Below are 23,763 nucleotides of genomic sequence, written 5' to 3'. Positions count from 1 at the left end.
ATCTATCTTTCTATTTATCATTAGCAACATGCACCCCAGGACAATCTGGGTGACTGTAACAGACTCTGAGTGCTCTGTTGAATGGAAAGAAAAGACAAAAGAAATAATCTTTACAGTAAAGCGTACAATTCCAAAAACATCATGGAAGGCAAATATCAAGTCAAAAAGCATGCTATCTTAAAATCTACAAAATGATGTAATGTAGCACAAAATCTGTAGTAATCACCAAATGCAATTTCACTGAAGGAAAACTGACAGCATTGGTTAGATCTTCAGGCTCCTTGCAAGGTGTCCTAGACAGGAACACCTACCAAGGGCAGTAGGCCTTCCCCACAGCACCTAGGCCAAGCTTACTGCCTGCCACACCCTGGGATATAGTTAGTACTGAGAAAGTGAATGAGCTCAGGATGGGAGCTTCTCAAACCTTCATCTCCTTCCCTCTGTGGCTACAAGGAAGTGATGAATATCCCAGTAATATAACAAATCCTTGATCAATTCTTATTAAATGGAATGAAGAATAATGGGATATGATTTGCGTATGAACAATGTATCCTCTTTGAGCCATCTATAAAGTGAGTGGGACAAAGGTCCCACAATTATGATGCTTGGGTTGTGCCCATGTACAAATTGGTCAATGTTTTCCCTCCTTTTAAAAGAAAGGTTCATATAAAATATTAAGTCATAACAATATTCAAATGTTAATAAACCAACACTCTTCTTCTATGTCATAGGAGCAAACCAAAATACTAGAACTTTGACTTAAATTTCTGACAGCGCCAATTCATCAGAGGAACGTGGCAGGGGAACTGGGTGAGTCTGTATGACCAAGGATGCTGGGAGCAAATTCATCCCATGTGATTCATACAGTCATTTTTGTGCCACAGAATATTTACTTATAGTTGAAATTGAATTACAGACAAGTACATTCTGAAAAGCACCAAGGATCTAATGAGTATTTTTGTAAACACACATTTGAAGCAAAAACAAGATATACTGTACTTTGGCAAAGAATTTGATTTCTTGTTCATAAGGGAAATGTTCTCCTTTGCTTCTGCTGCCACCATCTGTAGATAGGAAGAGTTTTTAGGTACATGTTATATTTCAAACATTTCAAGATATTCACCCCAAAAGCAAAGTTCAGAATGCACTGCTGAATCCCACTAATCTACATATAAAAAGACAACAAAAATGCAAAAACTAACTTCACCAGTGCAATTTAAAAAGGAGATTATAATAAATACTCAAAAAAATCAGAAAACTATGGAAGAGGGCTAGGGATATAGCTCAGTTGGTAGAATGCTTGCCTCACATGCACAAGGCCTTGAGTTCAATCCCCAGGACCAAAAAAAAAAAAAAAAAAAAAAAAATATGGAGGAAAGCCCACATTTACAGTGATGAGTAAAAATACATTTTGTGGGGGCTGGGATTGTGGCTCAGCAGTAGAGCACTCGCCTAGCATGGGCGGGACCTGGGTTCGATCCTTAGCACCATATAAAAAAAAAATAAAGGCATTGTGTTATGTCCATCTATACCTAAAAAATAAATATTTAAAAAACTATTATTAAAAAATACATTTTGTGTAGCCTTCAGACATTATTGACATATTGGAGAATAAAGTAAAAATCCTACATCCTAGCTTGTTCTCAAGAAAGGAGGGTTCAGGGAGAGGACAGGTGGAATGCACACAGCTGGTTGGGTTTTACCCTTTGTCTCTTAGAAAGATGGCTACCTCTTGTGTGACAGAGTTAAGGCTTCAATTTTAAAATACCAACTGAAAATCTACAGGATGCCAGGATCTTTGATGAGGAGGAAGATAATAATTTCAATATTAGGCTGCAAAATTAGCATTCTGTAAAGAACAAAGGAGTTCTGACCTATGTCAAAAGATAATTTCCATCAGTGAAGCAAAAACACTCACGTTTTCCCCATGGTTTAAAAAATAATAATTCAAGGTTAAGAATTGATTGACCTATTGCATTTAGCTTAGAAAGTGGCCTTTCTTACCCACTTCATGCATATAAAAGAGATTTTACGCATATTGATGAGGTAATAATAAACTATAGTAATTGCAATGATATGCAGAACATACTGGAGAGTTGGAAAAGCAGACCTGTATATTTTAGTAGAATTTGTAGGCAAAGCTTCCAGATTTTATGCAACTTGAAAAAGTCATTTTGCAATTAGAAATAAAAATAACAAGATACACTTTCTCAAACCTTAGAGAGTATGTTAGGGTAGAGCTTTGTGCACAACCAAATATGCTAACATTTCAAGGAATTAAATAAGGAATCCTCTTCCTTTCATTATACACTTTAACAAAAAAGCTTATGTGCTACACGTGAAAAGGATTTGGAGAGAATCCTCTAGTATAATTAAAAAGGCAAAGAATATTCTTACCATCATAGTTAGATCTAAGAATGAGTAAATTCAATTTATTAAAGTCAATGAAGTCAAGGACAAAGGAGAAGACAACACAGCGTTCTGCTTACAGTGACCACGGAAGATGGGAATTTAAATGGATGGCAGCATTGACAACTCAGCCCCACCTGCTCTTCTAAGTGGGTTATTAGTACATTATTTGCTCTGTCACAGCCATGGCAAAAAGGGACATGCAACATCAAAAACTGTAGAGGACACCCTGTGAAAGCTGGCTCTTGGAGGTCTACGTGTTCCCAGTGTAGACCCTCACCCTGGAAAGGAAAGGAAGGGTACCCAGCGGTGACTCTGCCCACAGCAAGATCCTCAAGGCTCTCCATACACAAGCACTGTGCTAAGAGGCTTATTCAGAAACATGAGTAAGTGTGAACAAAATTGAAACCCATTGCCACCCTTCAAATGTGTGTTCCTGCTCTCAAAGTGAAGATGTAAAAAACAACAACAAAATACATACATACACCCACATACATACATAAAATGTATATATATTCCCTTCTCCAAATGGTGTTCTTTCTCTCTGTCCTCTATCCTGCCTTCCTAGAAAGAATACTCGACCTTGGACTTGTTGCCCGCATCAGAGCTTTCTAAATGGAAGCCAGAAATTTCAGTGTTTAATTTTGTGTGTGAAGGCTCCAAACACTCAACCCTGTCTCATTTTTGTGCTGGGTTAAATTTCACTAATTCGCACTAAGTTGGCTACTTGTTAGGATGAATCAGGAATCCTGTTTTTAAAAATTATAGTTGTATGAGCTACAGAGAGATTATGAACCTTAAATTGGTATGTATTATTGTCTCACATAAAAAACTAATTAAGGAGAGAGCAAAAATTATCTGTACTATAAAGAAGGAGGCAGGTTGAAATAGAGTTCAGCTGTTTTATAAGAACAATGCTGGACTGGAAATTTTTAATCACATTTAGGATGCAGGAGGCCAGGAACAACAAATACCAGAGCTCAGATTTCTATAAACTAAGCTAATGCTGTGTCAGAAACCAAAGTTAAATTTTTGGGGGAAAAATCAGTAGTTAAAGAATGGAGAATGATAGGTCCCAAAAAAAGGCATTAAAAGACAGAAGGAATGGGCACTGAGAACAAAACCTGAGAGTGAAGAGGAGACCACAAGAGAATAAGAGCTGTCTTCAAAGGGGACAGACTGCAGCCCTCTGGGTCTCTCCACTACCCAGGCTGAAAGGGCCACCCGCAGTAGCAGGGACATCAACAACTGGAACTTCAATGGAGCAGTACTCACTGAAGCAGATCATGAAGTAACAGAGGGAGGCTGGTTTCCTCCCAGGATAAGTCTAGGTTGCCCCTTTTTAAATCAACTCTGCTTTATATGCTTGCCTGGGCTGGCTTCTCTACTGTTCAAACTTCAACAAGTGACGAAGAAGAACCTGTCACTGATAATGGGCGGTATCAGCTCCAGGAGATAGCCTGCAGTCTGTGGTCTTCTATACCTGATGTAATGACTAAGAACAACAAAATCTGGACCTTGGAACCTACCAAACTCCAGAATATACTGATGGGCTTCGTCCACATAGCGAATGAGCTGCTGGAGGAAACTGTAAGCAAATCGTTTCTCGATGGAAGGTGTGTCCAGTTCCAGGTCCTTGAACCCTCTACAACAGCAAAAGGGAAGCAAGGAAACCAATAAAGGCATTTTTTTCTTAGAAGGTAAAGTTTTGGTCAATAAATTTTATATAAAGTCTAAGGGTTATCTAATATTCTTGTAGCTCCAAGCAAAAGTAAGACTTATAAGGAGTACTTTTCAAACCATAGTGAGTAACTTCATTACTATGTAAATAAAATGCTGCATTTATGAATATAGGGTGTGATACTTTGCCTCAGGATTCTGCCTACATGCTGGATGACCACTTAACATACGCATCAAAAGGAATTAAGTTCTGAGGCCAACAGCTAAGGGTGCTGACGGTTCTGACATGTTTATATAGTGGATACATTAAATAATACCCCCAAGGTCTAAGCAGACCACTGAATTCACTTTCGACTTTAAATCTGATGGGGTATTTGAATACTAAGTCTCACAAAAAGAACAAAAAGAACATGGAATAGGTGCACTTCTACCTGGATACAGCATAGCCATTGATCTGCAGGAACTTGAGGATGTCCTGTGCCTTCTCTCGATCCTTGGCTTTCTCCTTCGCTGTCAAGGTATCATAGGGCACCAGCAGGGGATGGTTTCCACCACCTAAGAGAAGGTCAAGACAGGAGCTCAGCATAGCAACCCGAGCACAACCTGAGATGAGCAGCAGCGTGCAGGTAACAGGAGGTCCACTGTGGAATGCTGATAAGGTTCTCTGTTGACACCAGCAGCAGGTGGGCTTTCTAGTCTTCGCCCTTGACTGCCTCAACATTCCAATCAGCTCAGGAGACCTACTCAATGAAAGACTTGCATAGACCTCTTTCAGGAATTTAAGACATGAGCATAATACGCCTCTGTAATATCAAGTGCCAATAACTTCTGCAACCACCAAGGAGGGAGGCATACCCAGTCTGAAAGTGTGGAATAGAAAAAGACAATAAATCACACACAGCTGGATCTAATAAAATTAGAAGGCAAGATTCATGGTTATGTTTCATTATTCTGCCCCACAGAGAAAAGAGAAATAATAAAAATTTCTTATTTAAGACACTCTAATTCCCATAAAATATTTTGTAGTCACATTATTTATAAATACACAAAACCATATGCAGATGTACTAAGTTAAAAGTTGATCACTCTTTAGTATCTAATACTTGAGTGATTAAAAGCTTTGGCCAATAACCTCTAGCGAGAGTCAAGATTTTGGGTATATCTAATTCTGTTGAGAAATAGAAAGAATGGAGCGTTCCTTTAGATTTAAAAATTTTAGAAAGCATTTATTTTAAAAAGAATCAGGAGAAACAAAATTATAACTTTAAAAAAATTAAACTTTGTCAAATTTATAAAAATATTATAACTACACTGTTGATTTCATATGTAAAGACATGAAGTAAAGAAGCTATTAAAGTAGCAGCACACTGAAGAGCTTGGTATTGAGGCCCAGGGCCATTGGGGGAGGCTGCACCAGCATAACTGCAGGAGACCAGGTGAGGGCAAGCCAGCTGACCAGCCAGCACTACTTCATAGTGCAATAGCAATATCAGGTATAAAACAATCATCAGAAGTCAATGCCACCAAGATGGTGTGAACAATCAAGGATATGGCAGGTGTTACTAAGTGCACCGGAAACCAAATCTGGCTGTTGGAATCGAAGATGTAATTTATAACAGGATACTTTATGAGAAACAAACCTCATCAAACATTCAACTTAGTTAATACCACTCCTTTCCAACTCCATTATTACACTTAGTTTTACAGAGCTATATTTAGCAACCCAGTATGTAATTCACAAGGATTCTGAAGTCGAATATCAAAGGGTTACTCTGGGGGAGATGGGAAGAGAGAGAATAAAAAAATAAAAACTGTAATTTTAATATCCCAAGAACACAAAGTACCTCTAACTCTGAAACTCTTCTCACCTATTAGACCTCCACTGACAGGGCAGGTGGACACCTCAGAGTCAGCCATAGACCAAAGCTGTGGTCTGTGCTGATCTCTTGATAGCAGCGTGGCTGTGGGAACTCCCTTGCTCCTCAGCCCTCACCTTTTTCCCTGATGACTTGGGTACAGGCAGGTGCTCCGAGGGAAGCTATCTAAACCGGGAGGTAAATATGTCTACAGTGGTTGCTGCCCAGAGTCTGCTAGTGCTGACTCAGGAAGTCCTCCAGGTCAGAATGCTTGGCCCCAGAGCTGCCCTTGGCCTCAGGACACAGTACCTCAGCCAGGGAAGAGCGGACAGGGAGAAGGGAGGGCAGGACACTAGCCCTTTGTGGTGTTCACTTACTTGGGCGTGCTGGTAATACTTGTGAGACTTTCACCCCTTTTTCTCTATTATTGATGTGTGTTCTCTTGATGGCACTTGATTTCCCCCTAATTATTCCTAGATCTCTCAAGGAATTGAGAAAGCAAAGAGGATCAGATAACCAGAGCAAGCAAAGCAGGAATTTTTTACAGCAGATTCATCTTCTACCAACAGACGTAGGGATGACGAAAGCGACCTAGAGTGCTTGGAAGGGAAACTGTGGATTGGCACCTATTCTTTCAAAGTCTCTGATTTTCACACACACATAATTAACACTATGTGTAGAGACTAAAACCAAATGACTGGCACAGAAGGATCTTCAGTGCAGGATGCATGCAACTGAAGAAAATGTTTATGCAAAGAAAAATACCTGGGAATCAATCTAACAAAAGCAGTGAAAGACCTCTACAGTGAAAACTACAGAACACTAAAGAAAGAAATTGAAGAAAACCTCAGAAGATGGAAAGATCTCCCATGCTCCTGGATAGGCAGAATTAAGATTGTCAAAATACCATACTATCAAAAACATTATACAGATTTAATGCAATTCCAATCAAAATCCCAATGACATTTTTCAAAGAAATAGAAAAAGCCATCATGATAGTTATTTGAAAAAATAAGAAACCGAGAATAGCTAAAGCAAAGCAATCCTCAGCAAGAAAAGTGAAGCAGGAGACATCACAATACTAGATCTTAAACTATACTACAGAGTAATAGTAACAAATATGGCATGGTATTGGCACCAAAATAGACTTTTAGACCAATGGCACAGAATAGAGGACACAGGTCACAGAGACAGAGATACAGTTATCTCATACTAGACAAGGGTGCCAAAAACATTCACTGGAGAAAAGATACCCTATTCAACAAATGATGTTGACAAATCTGGAAATCCATATGTAGCAAAATGAAATTAAACCTCTATCTCTCACCCTGCACAAAAATAACCTCAAAGTGAATCAAAGACTTAGTCACTAGAACAGAGACCCTGTGCCTAATAGAAGAAAAAACAGGCCCAAATCCTCACCACGTCAGCCTAGAGGATCCGACTTCCTTAATAAGAATCCTAAAGCACAAGAAGTAAAATCAAGAATCAATAAATGGGATGGATTCAAATTAAAAAGCTTCTTCTCAGCAAAGGAAACAATAACATGAGGAAAGAACCTACAGATTGGGAGAAAATCTTTACCATATGCAGCTCCGATAAAGCATTAATCTCTAGGATACATAAAGAACTCAAAAAAACTTAACACCGAAAAAACAAATAACCCAACCAATAAATGGGCTGAAGAACTGAACAGACACTTCACAGAAGAAGAAACACAATAGATCAACAAATATATGAAAAAGTGTTCATCATCTCTAGCAATTAGAGAAATGCAAATCAAAACTACCCTAAGATTTCATCTCACTCCTGTCAGAATGGCATTCATTAAGAATACAGGCAACAATAAATGTTGGCGAATGTGGAGAGTGGTGACGGTGACTGGGAGACCAGTGTCTAAGACTGGGGTCCCTGATGACTTCATGGCTGTGGCATACTTGGTGGCTGGGAAACTTTCTGTGCAAAGGCATAGGATGCCTGGTTGCTATGGAAATGCCCTCCATGCTAGAGTCTTATCAGCCTCAACCTTAATCTCAGGCCCAGCAGCTCCTGGGAATGAAGGAACTGCCTTGCTAACAACAATGTTTTACCAATTCTGCTACTCCTGAATCTGCCCGCAAATTAGTAACTTTAAACAATGGAATTTCTTGAGAGCTACACAATAACCCAATCAACAAATGGGCACATTGCAACTATAGATTGTAACTGATGAAATAGCTGCATACTGTTGCTAACTCTGAAATTTTCATCAATACAAAGAATAATGCTTGCATAGTCTTCAATCTGATTTAGAGACATATATAATAAAGATTGCCAGTGTAATTATTTAGACCTGCTTCTCTATCAGAGAGCAGTGTTCCATCAGACCCCAGTTTTATCTTCAATATCTGCATATGTTGACTCTTTATTTCTTCCAATCTCCCATCACCCCTCGCCTGAACCTTCTAGTTTGGCCATGCTGGTCAAGGCAGGTGAGTATGTGGTAAAAAAGGTACACTCATACATTGCTGGTGGGACTGCAAATTGGTGCAACCACTATGGAAAGCAGTATGGAGATTCCTCAGAAAATTGGGAATGAAACCACCATTTGACCCAGCTATTCCACTCCTTGGTTTATACTCAAAGGACTTAAAATTAGCATGCTATAGTAATGCAGCCATATCAATGTTTATAGCAGCTCAATTCACAATAGCTAGACTATGGAACCAACCTAGGTGTCCCTCAATATATGAATGGATAAAGAAAATGTGGTATATATACTCAATGAAATATTACTCAGCTTTAAAGAAGAGTAAAATTGTGGCATTTGCCAGTAAATGGTTGGAGTTAGAGAATACCATGCTAAGCAAAATAAGCCAATCCCACAAAATCAAAGGCCACATGTGTTCTCTAATATGCAGATGCTAATTCACAATAAGGCAGCACTAGGCAATAATAGACATTAGCGTTACCTTACATTAGGTAGAGGGAAGTAATGGGAGGGGACGGAATAGGAAAGACTGTAGAACGAAACAAACATTATTATTACTGTATGTATATATGTGACTACATGACCAATATGATTCTGCAACACGTACACTCAGAAAAATAGGAAATTATATCCCATCTATGTATATCAAAGTGCATAAATGCATTTTACTGTCATGTATAACTAATTAAAACAAACTAAAAATTTAAAAAAAATTCATAAATGACCAACAGAATATCACTTTAATATTTAAAAAATAAGGAGCAAAGAGCAAGCACAAGCATTTTCTAGTATCAACTGGACTAGACAAGAGAAAGAGGTCAAGGCAGGAAATCAAAAAGGGTGGGAGAAGGAACAAGGGAGACAGATCTAATTAACTTTTACCTAAATCTCTGCTAAAATAGGTCAAAGATAGCCATCAAAATTCTTAAACACTAGTAATCAGGAAATTACAGAATTTCCATCCTTAATCTGGCACTGCTGCATATAAAACATTCCCATAAAATGAGGGCAGGACAAGTCTTAAGCTTATAGCAAAGAGAATAGTTCTTCCTTCCATATCACACACTCCCGTCAACTGATTGATTGGTTTCTCTTCTTTTCCTTTTTTTGCTACCAGGGATGAAACCCAAGGGCACTTAACTACCAAGCCACATCCTCAGCCCTATTTTGTATTTTATTTAATGACAGGGTCTCACTGAGTTACTTAGCACCTTGCCTTTGCCAAGCTGGCTTTGAACTCGGGATCCTCCTGCCTCTGCTTCCCAGCCTTTGTTAAGTTGCTGAGGCTGGCTTTGAACTCAGGATCCTCCTGCCTTAGCCTCCTCCTGAGCCCCTGAGATTATAGGCATGCCCCACTATGGCTCTGATAGTTGCTGTATTTTTTTTTAAGTTGTAGGTGGACACAATACCTTTATTTTATTTTATTTTATTTATTTATTTATTTATTTATTTATTTTATGTGGTACTGAGGATTGAACCCAGGGCCTGGCACATGCTAGGCAAGTGCTCTACCTCTGAGCCACAACCCCAGTCCCCTCTCATAGTTTTTTAAAAAAGGTTTTAGAAAATATTACCTTTGGACTCCAACTCCATTTTTTTCTTCTTTGCCCATATGTTATGGTAGTTTTCAGCCATCATTTCTGCCATAGCCTGAAATGAACCAAACATTCCTAAGCTAACTTATACTTCAGTGGCAAAACATACAATGTGGCTTTCCAATATGCAATATCAAAAAGCATGCCCTAAATGAATGAAAAAGTATTAATGCCAAAATACTTTTAAAAGATAATCAAATACACTCTCGCATTTGAAATTGAAATTTCAGAGAATTCTAATGATTGGTGAAATTACATAGTATGTAAATATCATAGGAGATCTGATAGGAAGCCAGTATTATGCATGATGCTTAAACACATATTTATGATAATTCACTGAAACCTCAGTCTCTGTCCCCAATGCCAATCAATGCCAATTTAATAATGAGGCCATGGTTTTGAGAAAAAGGAAAAAGGTTTATTGCTTTGCTACCAAAGGAGAAAGAAACACAGAGGACTCCTGTCCTAAAGGCTGTGACTCTATCAGGAGGGACTGGAGGTTTTAAAGGAACTCTTTAAGGGTCACATTCCAGGTGTGCTTTGGTAGGGGGCCCCAGGGGTGCCCTGATGGCACGTTAGGATTCACTTATTAATTTGGGAGATATTCACTTCCCAGATCCTCAGCCTTCATCTCTTTCCTGTAGTGGATGTGTTCAGGGGCAATTAACTAGGGGGAAGAAAACATAACACTATCTCCCTAATCTTGCTAAGGAGTGGGAGAGGGGAGAAGCCTTGGAGCAATGAGGGCTATATTCAGAAGGTGAAGGGAACCCTGTTAAAAGGAAACTTCAATATAGCTGTAGATTTCCACAGAAAATATGCTTATTTACAAGTTCTTATTTTAGTTTCCATAGCTATAAAAGATAAAAAACCTTACTAAACACTGAATGGAAAGAAAATCAGATGAACAGAGATTTGACTTCAAGACCATTCTCTGTTCAAACTGTAATAGACCTTGGATAAGCTACATTGTTCACTTTGGATTTTTATATAATTACCTCTAAGTTTCTTTTCACTTTTGATACTCAACTTATTACATCATTTTAATATATTCCTACAGGAGCAACAACAAAGGGCAAACCAAACAATTTAACAGTATATAAATCTTACATTTAGATCCTATTTCTCTTGGAATAATACTAACAATAGCCATATAATTACATCATACAGACCATTTAACCTTCAGTTAAAATCATGCATTTCAAAGTCAGATCCTTAGTGACAGAGGAGATATGACTATGGATAGAAAGCAAAGTGCCACCAATTTCCCTGGACCCAAATAATCTAAAAAATATATTCTTTACTGAATAATTAAGGTGGCCTTTGAGCAGAGGGTTATTAATTACTTATTCTCTTTTCATATATACCTAGCTATATTAGGATTTTTAATGGATACCATCTTTAAGGAAAATACATTGTGTGAAAGAGATATCCCAGAAAAAGTTTTTCAGTAGTTCCCCTAATCCTGAGAATTCGTTGCAAGACCCCCAGTGAATGCTGAAACGTCAGATAGTAAGAAACCTCTGTGTACAGTGTTGAGGTGCAGTAGCAGAGTTAACCTGTCCTTCCATGTTTGATATTCTGATGCTTCCTTTGCATCACTACTGTTCCTTGAACACAGCGGTGCAAAACCAAACAGCTGATCTGATAGCAAGACAGCCATTAAGTGATTAAGGGCGGGTAGCATATACAGGGTAGATTTGTTGGACAAAGGCAGGATTCACATCCTAGGTGATGTAGCAGGATGGCAAGAGATGCCATTACCCTACTCAGAATGGAATGAGATTTAAGACTTATGAATCTTTTGCTTCTGAAACTCCACGTATCAGACCACAGTTCAGCATGAGTAAGCAAAACCTTGGAAGGTAAAACCACCCATCAGGGAGTCCATTGCAGCATTTTCTAGAGCACTAAAAAAATTTAGGGACATAATAGCTTTAAACTACATTGGCCCATTATATGGTCACCACATTCAAACAAGTCATGACAGCCTTATTAAAAATAAATTTAGAGACTATTTTAAACACTTAATACTTACGTGCAGGTCTCTAGACAGTGTAACATTGCTCATGTCGATGGCTCGGGGGCTGTAACCATGGGCAGCATCTACAGAAACCTAGACCATTTATGTAAAAGAAAAAAATTGGCAAAGCCTCATTTAAAACCCTATGCAAAGAGTCTTAAATGATACTTTAAAATATAAGTCAAACAATGTTTTCTCAGATGAAATAGCAAATGTCTACACAAAATGATTTCACAACATATTTAACGCATTGAATTATATTTGAGTGTCTGACAATTATTGATGATTGAATAATTTATCTTAATCTTATACCTTAGGGGCTGACAATCCCCAAATTTAACAAAATAAAAGGATTCTATTATTCTAATTCTCATTAGAATTCCATTACTCTAATTCTAATTAGAATTCTATTATTCTAATTCTACCATTCTATTAAATTTGTACAATGAAGGAATGAATCCAAAATTCAGAAATGCTAGCTTATGCAAAGAGTCACTCTATTCCTGGGCTTCTTACAAAATCCTATTTAGTTGTGATGAAATTTACCCTTCCTCACCCAAGCAATAATGAACCAAAGGGGTTAAACAAATGTCCTTATGGGCCAAATGTTAAGATAAAATATAATTCAATTTTTAATTACAAAAGTATACCATATGGTATTAAGTGGCTTATGACAATTCCCCCAAACCATAAAACTTCTTAATTTCTAAATTTTGGCTATTTAAAAATGAAAACTGTCTCCTTGTCAGTTTTAAGAACGTTTCACCATCATCCTGTGTCCATGCTCCATTCCACCCAGTAGGTAGGAATGAGCTCTGAGTGCTACTTAGAAATCTGGAATTCCATCTTGATGTATTCCATGGTTGTACACATTCTCTTATTAGAAATGGATAAACAAATAACAAAGAAGTACACTGTAGCATAAATCCGTGCTTGTAAAATACAATTGAGGCAAACATATGCTATAATTAGCACTGGGATCATAAGTGACATTCAGTCTCCTGGTGACTTCTGACCAAACCCTGGCATCTGTGCCTTCGCCATGGATCAGAAGTCTCCCACAGGGAATGTGCCAATAACCACTAGACTATGATCCTGCTTGTTTAGCGCAACCCAAGCAATCTGGGGTGCAATGTAAAATTGTATTCCTGTACTAGCTCTGGGTTTATTTCAGAAACTTATATGATTTTAAAGGAAATTGTATATTGATATTAAATGAACCCTGAATTTTGAAGGGCATCAGTTCTGCTATTTACAGCATTCATGGGTTAGTCCAATATTTATTTCTGCTCTGTTCAGAAAAGGAAATCATAAAAATTACAAATTCCACTCCAAAAGAACCCTCATGTCAGCAGTATTTCTAGTTACTCCTTATTGGTTCACATCCTTTTCAATGATGACTAGTTCAAGCCTCGGTAGTTTTTAGTCTTCAAACCTTCAGTTATGTTTTGGATGAGTGTCCCCCCAAAGCTCCTGTATTAATGCAGATATATTCAGAGGTGAAATTGAAGCCAGACAGGCAGATAGGTAAGGGTCACATCCAGAGAATGAAGGAATTGAAATGTTAATTTCTTCAGAGCCTTTCCTTCACCCTCATCAAGTTAACCTGCCCCTGCTCCAACCTGTTGCTAAGGTAACCTGTGCCAGGAATTGCCCCTCCCTACAGGGAGTTGTTAATTATGCCTCTTCCTGCCCAGATCACTCCAACTTGGCCCCTCCAGCCCATCTGCTCACCTTTGGGCCATCCCACCTAAGGAAAAAGAAAAAGGAAAGAGAGCAGGGGAACAAAGGAAGCTTAGGACATAAAAAGGCAAAACACCCTCCTTCTTGGGGTACCAGTATACTAGCTACGCCCCCCTTCTCCCTCCCAGGAGAAGACTATGTTACCCCTTTTGAAATAAACACTGCTTTATATTCTTGCCTAGGCGTGCTTCTCTAATTACACTTAAGGAAGCAGGACTCATCTGATAATGGTGATATCAAAATTACTGGGTGGTGAGAGCTGTGACCTAATCAGTTCATCCTAGTCTAAATGGACTGACTGGGGGGTGATTATAGTCGGTTGGGTGTGGCTGGAAAAGGTAGGTCACGGGTGTAGGGGACCTGAAGGGTGCTTCTGCCCTGTGGTCTCTTCTCTCCTTTCTGGTGGCCATGAATGAATGGAGCAGTGCTTCCTCCAGGAATGTTCAGCCTCACCTTGGGCCTAGAGCAAGAGACTTTCCACCCATGGACTAAGCTTCTGCAAACATGAGCCAAAAGAAACATTTTCTTCTAAGTTGTTCAGGTTGGGTGTTTTGGTTAGAGCAATGCAAAGTTGCCTGACACTCCCCCTCTTATTCTCATGACATTTAACTGATAAAGATACCTCTTACTTTGATGAAAAGAGAAAAAGAAAAGAAGATTAAATGGGCATTAATAGCCTAAAACTCATTGCCTTTCACTTAAAAAATTACCTGTTAGATTATCATTACCTCCAGCTTTCAGCCCTTGCCATTGCCCCCTCACATGGGATCCTGAGACATGACAGCTTTCATATACTTTAGGTTATAAAAAGACTTCCAATCTCACAGGTATAAATAATGGAAAATTTTGTATTTTATACCTAGAAAGAATCATTATAAGGCTCTTTATAAATTTTATTAATAGAGATATCAAGACATTTTGTTTTTAAAAGTCTTCGTAGTATTTAATTTCCTCTTAGACCATGTTCCTTGTGTACCCTATATAACTGAAACATTCTTTTAGCTTTAGATTAAGTTCTTGAGGCCATTTTTAAGAATGAAAGCAAATATTTCTTTATTCAGGGACAGGGTTTTTTATGTTTTTTGTTACATGTTTCTTTATTTACATACACAGAAATCAGAAGACTTTCCAGGTCTTATGTGATTTCTGGTGACCTGAAATAAGCACCCATCTTCAAATCAAGAGCTTCAACATTAACTCAAAACCAATTGGCAGTAATGAAAATAACAGCAACTACTGAGAGAGAGAGGGGTACTCATCCATGAGTGGGCAAAACTCAGATTATTCCACTGAACTGTCAGAACATCTTTGAAAAGAGATATTACTTTTTATTACTTTAAAATCAGAAAAAGAACCTGAATAAATAATTTAAAGCACTATATATGACACCATACCATGTAAAAAGTAAACGGTAGAATTAGGTTTAATTCTAAAGCACTTACAAAGTCCCTCCTATGGCCCCCGATGTCCTGAACTACCAAGCCCATAAGACTCTTGCGTGTGTCCACGTGTTGCTCACTGGGCCCCAACCTCACTGGCTTCCTCATCTCCCTCACACACATCAGGCCCCTCCAAAACTCCTTTCTCCAAATCCCTCCAGAGACCGTTCTGCGGTCTTTATTCAACCATCTTTTTAAGGAGGTCAACCTTGAAAACTCCATAGTACAAACACAGCTTGCCCCAATCACCTTCCAACCTCGTCCTCAGCACACCCAGCCTGCCGTCCTGAATACATTTTCTTCTTTCCCTGCTCCGCATCATACTCTAACATTGCTTCATCTGCCATTACAATGTAAAATTTTGATGTCGTGTTCATTTGAGAATCCTAGAATAATGCCTGAAAACTAACAGGTATTTAAAACTATTGTTGGAGGAATGGGGGGATCACCCCTCCATGTTGGCCTGTGTTTTTGCTCTAGATGGAAAACACTTCCCTGAAATTTCACTCTCTTTCACTCTTCATTTGTTTAAATAATTCCCATCCTACATATGTAATGCCAAAAAAAAAGTACAAGATTAGAAGTTGGAACACATGGGTAAATAAGCAATTTCTACGATGTCCCCAAGATGGCCAGAAGGTCCTTTTGAGCCGATTGCAGTACTGGCTCACAAGAGGTGGACAAAAGTCCTGCAACCCCTCTTTGTAAACTTCTAATTCAGTCAGCTTCCATAGCCATTAAAGTAGGCTATCAAGTGTCTATGACATCATTCATGCCCTCAATATGTAAATTACAGAACCCTGATTAAGTTTTCTGAAATCAGAATTCCACTTCCAGTGGTAAAGTGGGCTAACAATGCTACTGATCTACGTAACAACAGGCAGAGGGGTGGGAAGGGAGGGAGGGGCAGGGGTTAGAAATGATGGTGGAATGTGATGGACACCATTACCCAAAGTACATGTATGAAGACACGAATTGGTGTGGATATACTTTGTACACAACCAGATATGAAGAATTTGTGCTCTAATGTGTGATATGAATTGTAATTCATTCCACTGTCATATAGAAATAAAAATAATACTAAAAAAAGTTGTGGCCGACCTGTACTGCCATGTACATTCATTCTTAAAACTGTCATCAGCATCACAACAGGAACCCCTCAAACATCCTCTGAAAGCAGATGCTCTTTTCAGTTTCATTTTTTGGGGTGGGGGTGGGTACCAGGGATTGAGCTCAGGGACCCTCTACCACTGAGCCACATCCCCAGCCCTATTTTGTATTTTATTTAGAGACAGAGTCTCACTGAGCTTAGCGCCTTGCTTTTGCTGAGGCTGGCTCTGAACTCTCGATTGTCCTGTCTCAGCCTCCAAGCAGCTGGGATCTCAGGCATGCGCCACTGCACCAGCTCAGTTCATTTTAAAGGTAAGAACACCAAAGCATAGAGAGGTTGACCAGTTTGCATGAGGTCACACAGCCAGCTACTCAGTGGCGAGAAGTGGGCCTGGCCAGGTCTCTCCAAGTTCACCACAGACTTCTTGTGCTTCCCAGAGCCCCTGGTGGGTGAAGCAACCTGGGAATATCAGGCTCCAGAATCGATGGACACATGAAAAGCAGGTAAGATACTCTTTTATGGTCTTTACCCACATGGTATGAACCTAAGAGAATTTCATGTAAAATATGCCCGAATCTGAATTTCATTTATTTAAAAGCATTTTTCAAATATGCTTTTAGTACCCTCATTTTATTTATTCAAAAATAAAACAATTAGTAATATAAAGCAATATTTTGTGTAAACCAAGTTCATATCAGTCTGAGGAGTCAGGAAAGGGACAATGACAGGTTTAGCTCCCAAAAGAAGCAAAGGGCCAGATTTGAAGGGTGCAGGGAGCCTTATGACCATCTTAATGCCTGGTACCTGGTTCCCACTGCTTTTCCAGGCCTGGCTCTGCCTGCAGCATGACCCCAGAGCTGGAGTCCTGTGAGGCCGGTGAGTCCCAAAGTCACAGCCCAAGTCTGGCTCTGCCTGTCAGCTCTGCCTATCATACCTTGCCTTGCAGCAGGACAAGGCACCCTCTGGGGTCTGGACCTGGGTCCCCACTGTCCCCTAAGAACCAGCCCTCCATCTTCTGGCTGGATGAGAACAAAGCTCCACAAGCAGCTCCACTCTATGCCTCCCACACCAGCCAGGAAATCATGGCTCCATGAAAAACTCCAGTACTCAACTCACGATCTGGCCTCACTTCAAACAAAAAGGAAAGCAATATCGTCTTTTCCTATCTAATTTTGTTGGTCTTCAGAACATTCAAATTATTTATTTTAAAGACAATAATTAAATAAAAGATTAAAATTCCTATTGCTGTTATTATTTTGAGTCAGCATCTCTCTCTGTTGCCCAGGCTGACCTTGAACTCCTGGGCCCAACTTCTCCTCCTGCTTTAGCTGACACCACAGGTGTGTCCCATGGCATAAGCTTAACATTTTTTTTTTAAGTAACTTATTTTTAAATGCCTCATCACTGTGACTCTTACCTGGCTTGTCTGAGAAATGCGACGAGTCCGGTTGTAAAGGGCCATACTGTCTCCCTCCCGGGTCCTTTCAATTCTCCAACCCCAAGCCAACATAGTCTTCAAAGATTCTTTGATTGGCCATCGATAAATTTCTTTTTCCTAGAGAAAAAAAAATGATATTATTATGAACTGAAATGGAAATGTAAAATATTTAGTGCATACTTCTGAAGAGACTGCATCTTTAAAAAAACTTGATTAGCGTAGTTTACTTAAAAATAAAATCAGAAAGTTAAAGTTCTACAGGGCGGAGCATGAGCAAAATCTAGTCCGATCCCTGTGGAAGAGGGATCCTGGCTCCTGGCGCAGCACAGCAGTCTGTCTCCTCGGGTTCCCCTGCTCCTGAGCCCTCAAAGACTAGAGAGGGGACACAGGAAGGATGAAGAAGGGGCTGTGGTCCAGTGTGAAGGCCTCCTGCTCTCTGAACAGAGGCGGGACTCCCTGCATCACCTGCCAGGCCACAGAGTCCTCTGTGCTCATTGGTCACACACGCCTTTTCCCTTGCAGCAGAAACAGACTCCAGGACTCCACGTAAGAAGCACATTAAACACCACTTTATCACTCCATCACCAAGAAAGGCTGAAGCACAGACTATTTAGTTCTAGAGTTCTCAAAAATATGGGAGAGAATTAAAAAGCAGAACAGAAATGAAAAATATTAAGAGACAAGATAATAAGCAATGAAATACAGACCCAAAATGAGATTGGAGAGCAAACAATAAAATATAAGAAGATAAAAAATGGGACCTTTGAATAAAGGTAAAAGCTTAAGCGTAAAATAAAGAGGGCATCTCAATAGGAAAAAAACACAACAAAGACAAAAATTCCCACAAATTAAAACTTTATAAATGTAAAAACCTCACCTTTTCAGATAAGAGTTTATATGGCTTCATCAATGGCTGCACCTTAGAAGAATCCGAATATATTTCTCCATAAATCCATCCATTTGCCAACTATAAAAATAAAAACACCAAAACCTGTTTTACGTATATGATTTTAGACAATGCAGGTGTGCGTGTATTTGAGAGTGTACTGGACCAAGTGTAAAAAGAACCAAGATGAGAATTAAGGTTTGTATCTAGCATAAGTCCTATAAAGATTTCCAATTTAATACTATTTTCGGTCATCATTTCAAACAAGTTTTCTTGTCAGAGATTGAAATATCTGTCTTCCTTAAAGAGACAGAGGTCTGTGATTGTACCAATAATAAGCAGTCCCCTAGGAGGAGGCTTCTGGGATGCATACCATGACAACATTTATCCTGACACATCTTGGGACCCCACCTTTGGCACGTGCCCATGAAATGCTCATTTTTTAAATTATTTTTTTTTTAGTTTTAATTGGAAACAATACCTTTATTTTTACTTATTTTTACATGGTGCTGAGGATCAAACCCCGGCACCTCGCATTTGCTAGGCAAGCGCTCTACCGCTGAGCCACAACCCCAGCCCCCATGAAATGCTCATTTTAAATGGGAAAACTAGAGCATGCATCTCAGGAGGTTCACAGGACAGTGCTGTCTGGTTTGCCCACTCCTATATTCCAAAGTCTTCCACCAGATCCATCCCACATTCTTCCACCCATCTGGACACATCAGCACCTCCCTACATCAGCTGGAACCGGACTGCAAGGGACCGCATCCTGCATGCTCCTGGCCATCACTATTCCACCCACATGGTGTTGACAGAGTCATTATGTAAAAATGGCCCTGATTTCCCTCATCAATCAGTGAACTAATGAACAGTCACACATTTATCATGCAAACAAACAAAAAGTGCTTCTTTGAGTGGGAAAAGGATTGGCTGGCCAGAGGGAAGCTTCACACTGTCACCAGATCCCTGCTGCTTTTCATTCACCAAATCTGCATGTGGGCATTTTAGATTCTTGAACCTTCTGAACTCTCTGACAAGTCTGAGAGTCTTTTTCAAGTTTAAACTAAACTAATCCTCATGTATAACCTTTCCTTTAGAACACACTTGATTAGTGGCAAGAATCTCACAGATTGCGACTGCTTTTCTTTTTTCAATTGGGTTGTTTTCTTGAAAATACAAAACAAGTGTCATCTGGTCAGTTTAATCTACTTTTAGTGAACTACAGATTTATTTGATAGTAGGAAACACAATGGTGGACTTGAAGGGATAAACTATTACTGAATCTTGATGAAAAATTTTTACGATTTTTGATCTAAAATGAAACTACATATAAAACCAAGATGGATTTCGAACTTGGCGCCTCCAATTCTCCCTGAAGTCCTTGGTGATTATTACCTTTAACCTCCACAAACAATATGTATTTAGAATTATACTCATGATTGTATTAAGATCTTTTTGGAATCTTAAACTTGTATTTTTTATGAACACAAATATTCTCTGTACATTATAACTGTGTTAACGTGGCAGAACTAGCTAAATATTACACTAGCAAATTGAAATTTGGTGTTCTTGCCTAAATTATTTTTGGGGGGTGCTACTGGGGATTGAACCCATGGACACTTTACCCAGCCCTTTTTATTTTTTGTTTTGAGACAGGGCCTCATTAAGTTGCTGATTCTGGCCTTGAACTTGTGATCCTCCCACCTCAGCCCCCTGAGTGCTGGAATTACAGGCGCACGCCACTATGCCCGGCATTCTTACCTAATTTAGAAAAAGTTCTCCCTTTGAAAGAGAAAGTAGTCAGGCCAGGCATGTCAGAGCATGACCATTATGAACCACAGCAGCCTGGACCAGAAGGTAGCGTGTAGAGAGCCGTCTGTGGGCATGTGTGGGGACTCTGTTGCCAGTGCAGCCTAGTGAATACGATAATCTGGTGTCTGGGAACTTCCAGTGGACATTCATCTGTTTGACTGCCCAGAGACATTGTGAATTCCTATTCCGCTCTGCCATGTCCCTCACAGCACTGGAGATGAGGTGACCTGCTATAGCCGCACAGCCCCTCTGAGATGGGTATGACCTGCCAAGATGCCAGTCAACCTGCTGACTGTAAGACATGACGAAACAAGACTCCACCCTTGAAACCTTACCCCTGCCTTTGAAGTACCCCCTTAAGTAAACCATGGGAGCAATTGTTTGGCTCCAGCTTCTGTGTGGGCTGGACCTATCAGGAGCTCCCCTTTTGAAACTATCTTTTTAACTTTGTCTTTTCTTCTTCACTAATTATTCTGGACTTTAATTTCTCAGGTGGCTTGCTTATACCTTCTTTGGCAGGAAGAAGAACCCCCAAATTAGGCATTGGCCACCTTCCCATAGTAGTGCTCCAACTTTTACCTTGTCCATTGACCATTTGTCGTGGGAATGCTCTGCGTATTTGTTAATGAAGTATTCCAACTTCTCAGGAATTGTAATACTATGAGAAAAATAAAGAAAAAAGCTTGATTATCAAAGAATTTATAGGGAATCATTTATAATCTACAATTTACAAATGCTTAGATCCTATTCAATGCATAAAGGTTAAAGACAGTTTTTAACAAAATATCATATTTTTCAGAACAGTAAGAGAAAAGTCAAGCAGATGATGTTCCATCTGCTCATCTTAAGTTGAATCATCTTTATTATGTTAATATAACAAATTAGGTGTAATAAAATATGCATATTAATTAACACATACTCAAAAATGAAGACAATAGATTATATGAAAAAGAAAACAAACCCTAGATATGGCTAGACTCAACAAGCTTAAGACACACTTGTCACCCATAGTCTTTGAAGCCGCTCTCTCTGATTTGTCTCCTCTGCAACAATTGTAAATGGAGAAAAGATTGCTGAAATTGAACCTGTTAGAGTTTTAATTTAACCCAACAAGTGATGTGACAATACTTTTAAATATTAAGGATCTACAGAAAATATTATAGGCGTTACTGATATTGACCACAGGGAACAGTAACCAACTCCTGCTTTATGGTTTTGATAACACTCATTCCTGACTCCTTCTGTTTAAATACACATATAATCCCTTATACAGATGTCAAGCACATCCAATTGATGACCAAGTCTGACTTGGGAATAACAAATACATTTATGAATGAAAAACTAAATATATGTATAATTCCATTCATTAATGAATGTAACATATTAAAGCAATTAATTTTTAGAGTTCTAAATAAAACCTAGAATAATAAGACAATTTCCATTCTTTTCCAGAAAATTAATCAGTTAGTAGCTAACATATATGCACTTAAGAAGCAATGTATAAAAATCACTAGCAATTATCTCCATCATGATGTAGACTTGTATTTGCTAAGAAGTCCCCAAAGGATCAAGACTAGGTTAATTAATATACATGCCCAACACTTGTTAATTAATTGGATTTAATTAACCAACGCTAAAACCATAACAATGTTACTTTAAATCCTGAATTATACAGTATGTTAACAAACCACAAACTTACCCAGGTAGAAATATGAACCTGTGATGTTTGATTACTTACTTTGGAAGAGATACAAAGAATCAGTCATATAAGCCAGATACTGGGTAGACTCTTTCCCCACAGAACTGTCATCAAATACTACACATGCAAATTTAAAACATTGACTGACTAATGGCTTATCACTTGGGCTGAAATTTTGATTTGGTTGTGGAGGCTAAACTCTACAGCCTGGGAGCTGCCTAGAAGTTGAATTTCCAAGCAAGTTCAGAAGCAGGGCACAGAACTACCAAGTAACTGCCCTGCCAAACCAATCTTGCTGAGTCATGGTAGAATCAATAAGCTCTTATAGCAGGGAGAGTCCTTGCAAACAGGGATCCAGGGTTCCACTTAGAGAAAGGGAAAGACAAAGTTCTGAGACTTGGGACACTTGAGGATCCAAGCTTCCTATCATAGAACAATTCATGTGGTTAATCACACATAAAGAGTTTTGTCTTGTTGATTGATGTTTTTGGTTAAGGTTGTCAAGCTGTATTCTAACTGCATGCTAAATCTTCCACTAAAAAAAAAAAAAAACATCTTATTTGATATTTCCATCCATCTTATGATGTGTTTTATAATGCTAAACATTGGCCACTCGCCCTAACCTTGGGTGATGGAGTGGGGGGTGGAGCAATTCCCTGACTCCCACAGAGACAGCTTTGTAGCACATGTTGGGTTCACTGCAACTACAAGATGCCAGAGAGGGGTTGACTGTAGTTGCTGATAAACATCATGGGTCACTTTTCAACTAAAAATAGAGCTCATATGCTTTCTTGATCTCACCATCACAGATACTAGCACCTGGTTATATTCATGGGCTCCTCGTTATGTTAAGAGTATCCCAGAAGGCACATCTTATGTATTTCTGATATTGGTATAATCACCATTATTACTCCTATCATTTGATAAATGAAAGGGACTCCTATTAAAAGGATACCAATTCAAAGGGGGCATGTATTAAAGAAAGTTCACTTCAGTACCTTATTCAATTTCAGACTTCACACATCATTTACAATAAAAATCTGCTGCAATAGAAAGAGTCCATACTTGGAGGTATCAACAGGTTGTGGGTTAAAGTTCCCTTCAGAATCCATGGATGACTGTTTTTCCATCATACTGACATAGTTTGACTCCATGTAGTCTGGAGGTAAAGCTCCTGCGACTGCACTCAGGCAAGGCAGTGCCAGCTTGAAAAGTTCTTGTTCATATTTCTAGGAATAAAAGGAGGGCCAAAAATTTACCAAGTGACTTCACAGGAAAAGCCATCAGCATGATCACTGTGACAAAGATGACTCAGGAGAAGATCTAAACTGCCTAGGCTAACCCCACTCCAAGAGAATTCTCTCCAGCGAATGGAACACAGTGACATGAGAAGCGGCAGCCAAGTGTTCAGCCACCAGCTGAAGGAACACAGTCTCTGCTCCTTGAAAGTGCATTCTCCCGAGGTAAAATGACATAAGCCTGAATATTCTAAATTTATCACCTCTTTTCAACATGAATGTGTGATTTCAGTCCACAGAGACTGCATTCCTAGCAGTCAGTTATGGATTACTGCTGCACTATTTTACAATGATCATATATGAA

General features: G+C 39.1%; 1 protein-coding gene across 1 annotated transcript in view; it reads right to left on the bottom strand.

Moving 5' to 3' along the window:
* Ryr2 (ryanodine receptor 2) overlaps positions 1 to 23,763 on the bottom strand; it is a 585,643-nt gene that overhangs the window by 124,668 nt on the left and 437,212 nt on the right. Inside the window, exons 53-61 of the mRNA XM_076832381.1 lie at positions 23,227 to 23,390; positions 21,042 to 21,120; positions 18,642 to 18,731; positions 17,744 to 17,881; positions 12,049 to 12,126; positions 9,990 to 10,065; positions 4,521 to 4,644; positions 3,939 to 4,054; positions 1,000 to 1,064 (exon numbers count right to left, since the gene is read on the bottom strand). Of these exons, the coding sequence (XP_076688496.1) occupies positions 1,000 to 1,064; positions 3,939 to 4,054; positions 4,521 to 4,644; positions 9,990 to 10,065; positions 12,049 to 12,126; positions 17,744 to 17,881; positions 18,642 to 18,731; positions 21,042 to 21,120; positions 23,227 to 23,390 (930 nt within the window). The remainder of the gene's footprint in view (positions 1 to 999; positions 1,065 to 3,938; positions 4,055 to 4,520; positions 4,645 to 9,989; positions 10,066 to 12,048; positions 12,127 to 17,743; positions 17,882 to 18,641; positions 18,732 to 21,041; positions 21,121 to 23,226; positions 23,391 to 23,763) is intronic.

The sequence above is a fragment of the Callospermophilus lateralis genome, chromosome 13, assembly GCF_048772815.1.
Source record: "Callospermophilus lateralis isolate mCalLat2 chromosome 13, mCalLat2.hap1, whole genome shotgun sequence".
Taxonomy (NCBI): domain Eukaryota; kingdom Metazoa; phylum Chordata; class Mammalia; order Rodentia; family Sciuridae; genus Callospermophilus; species Callospermophilus lateralis.
This window is presented reverse-complemented; position numbering and strand designations above follow the sequence as displayed.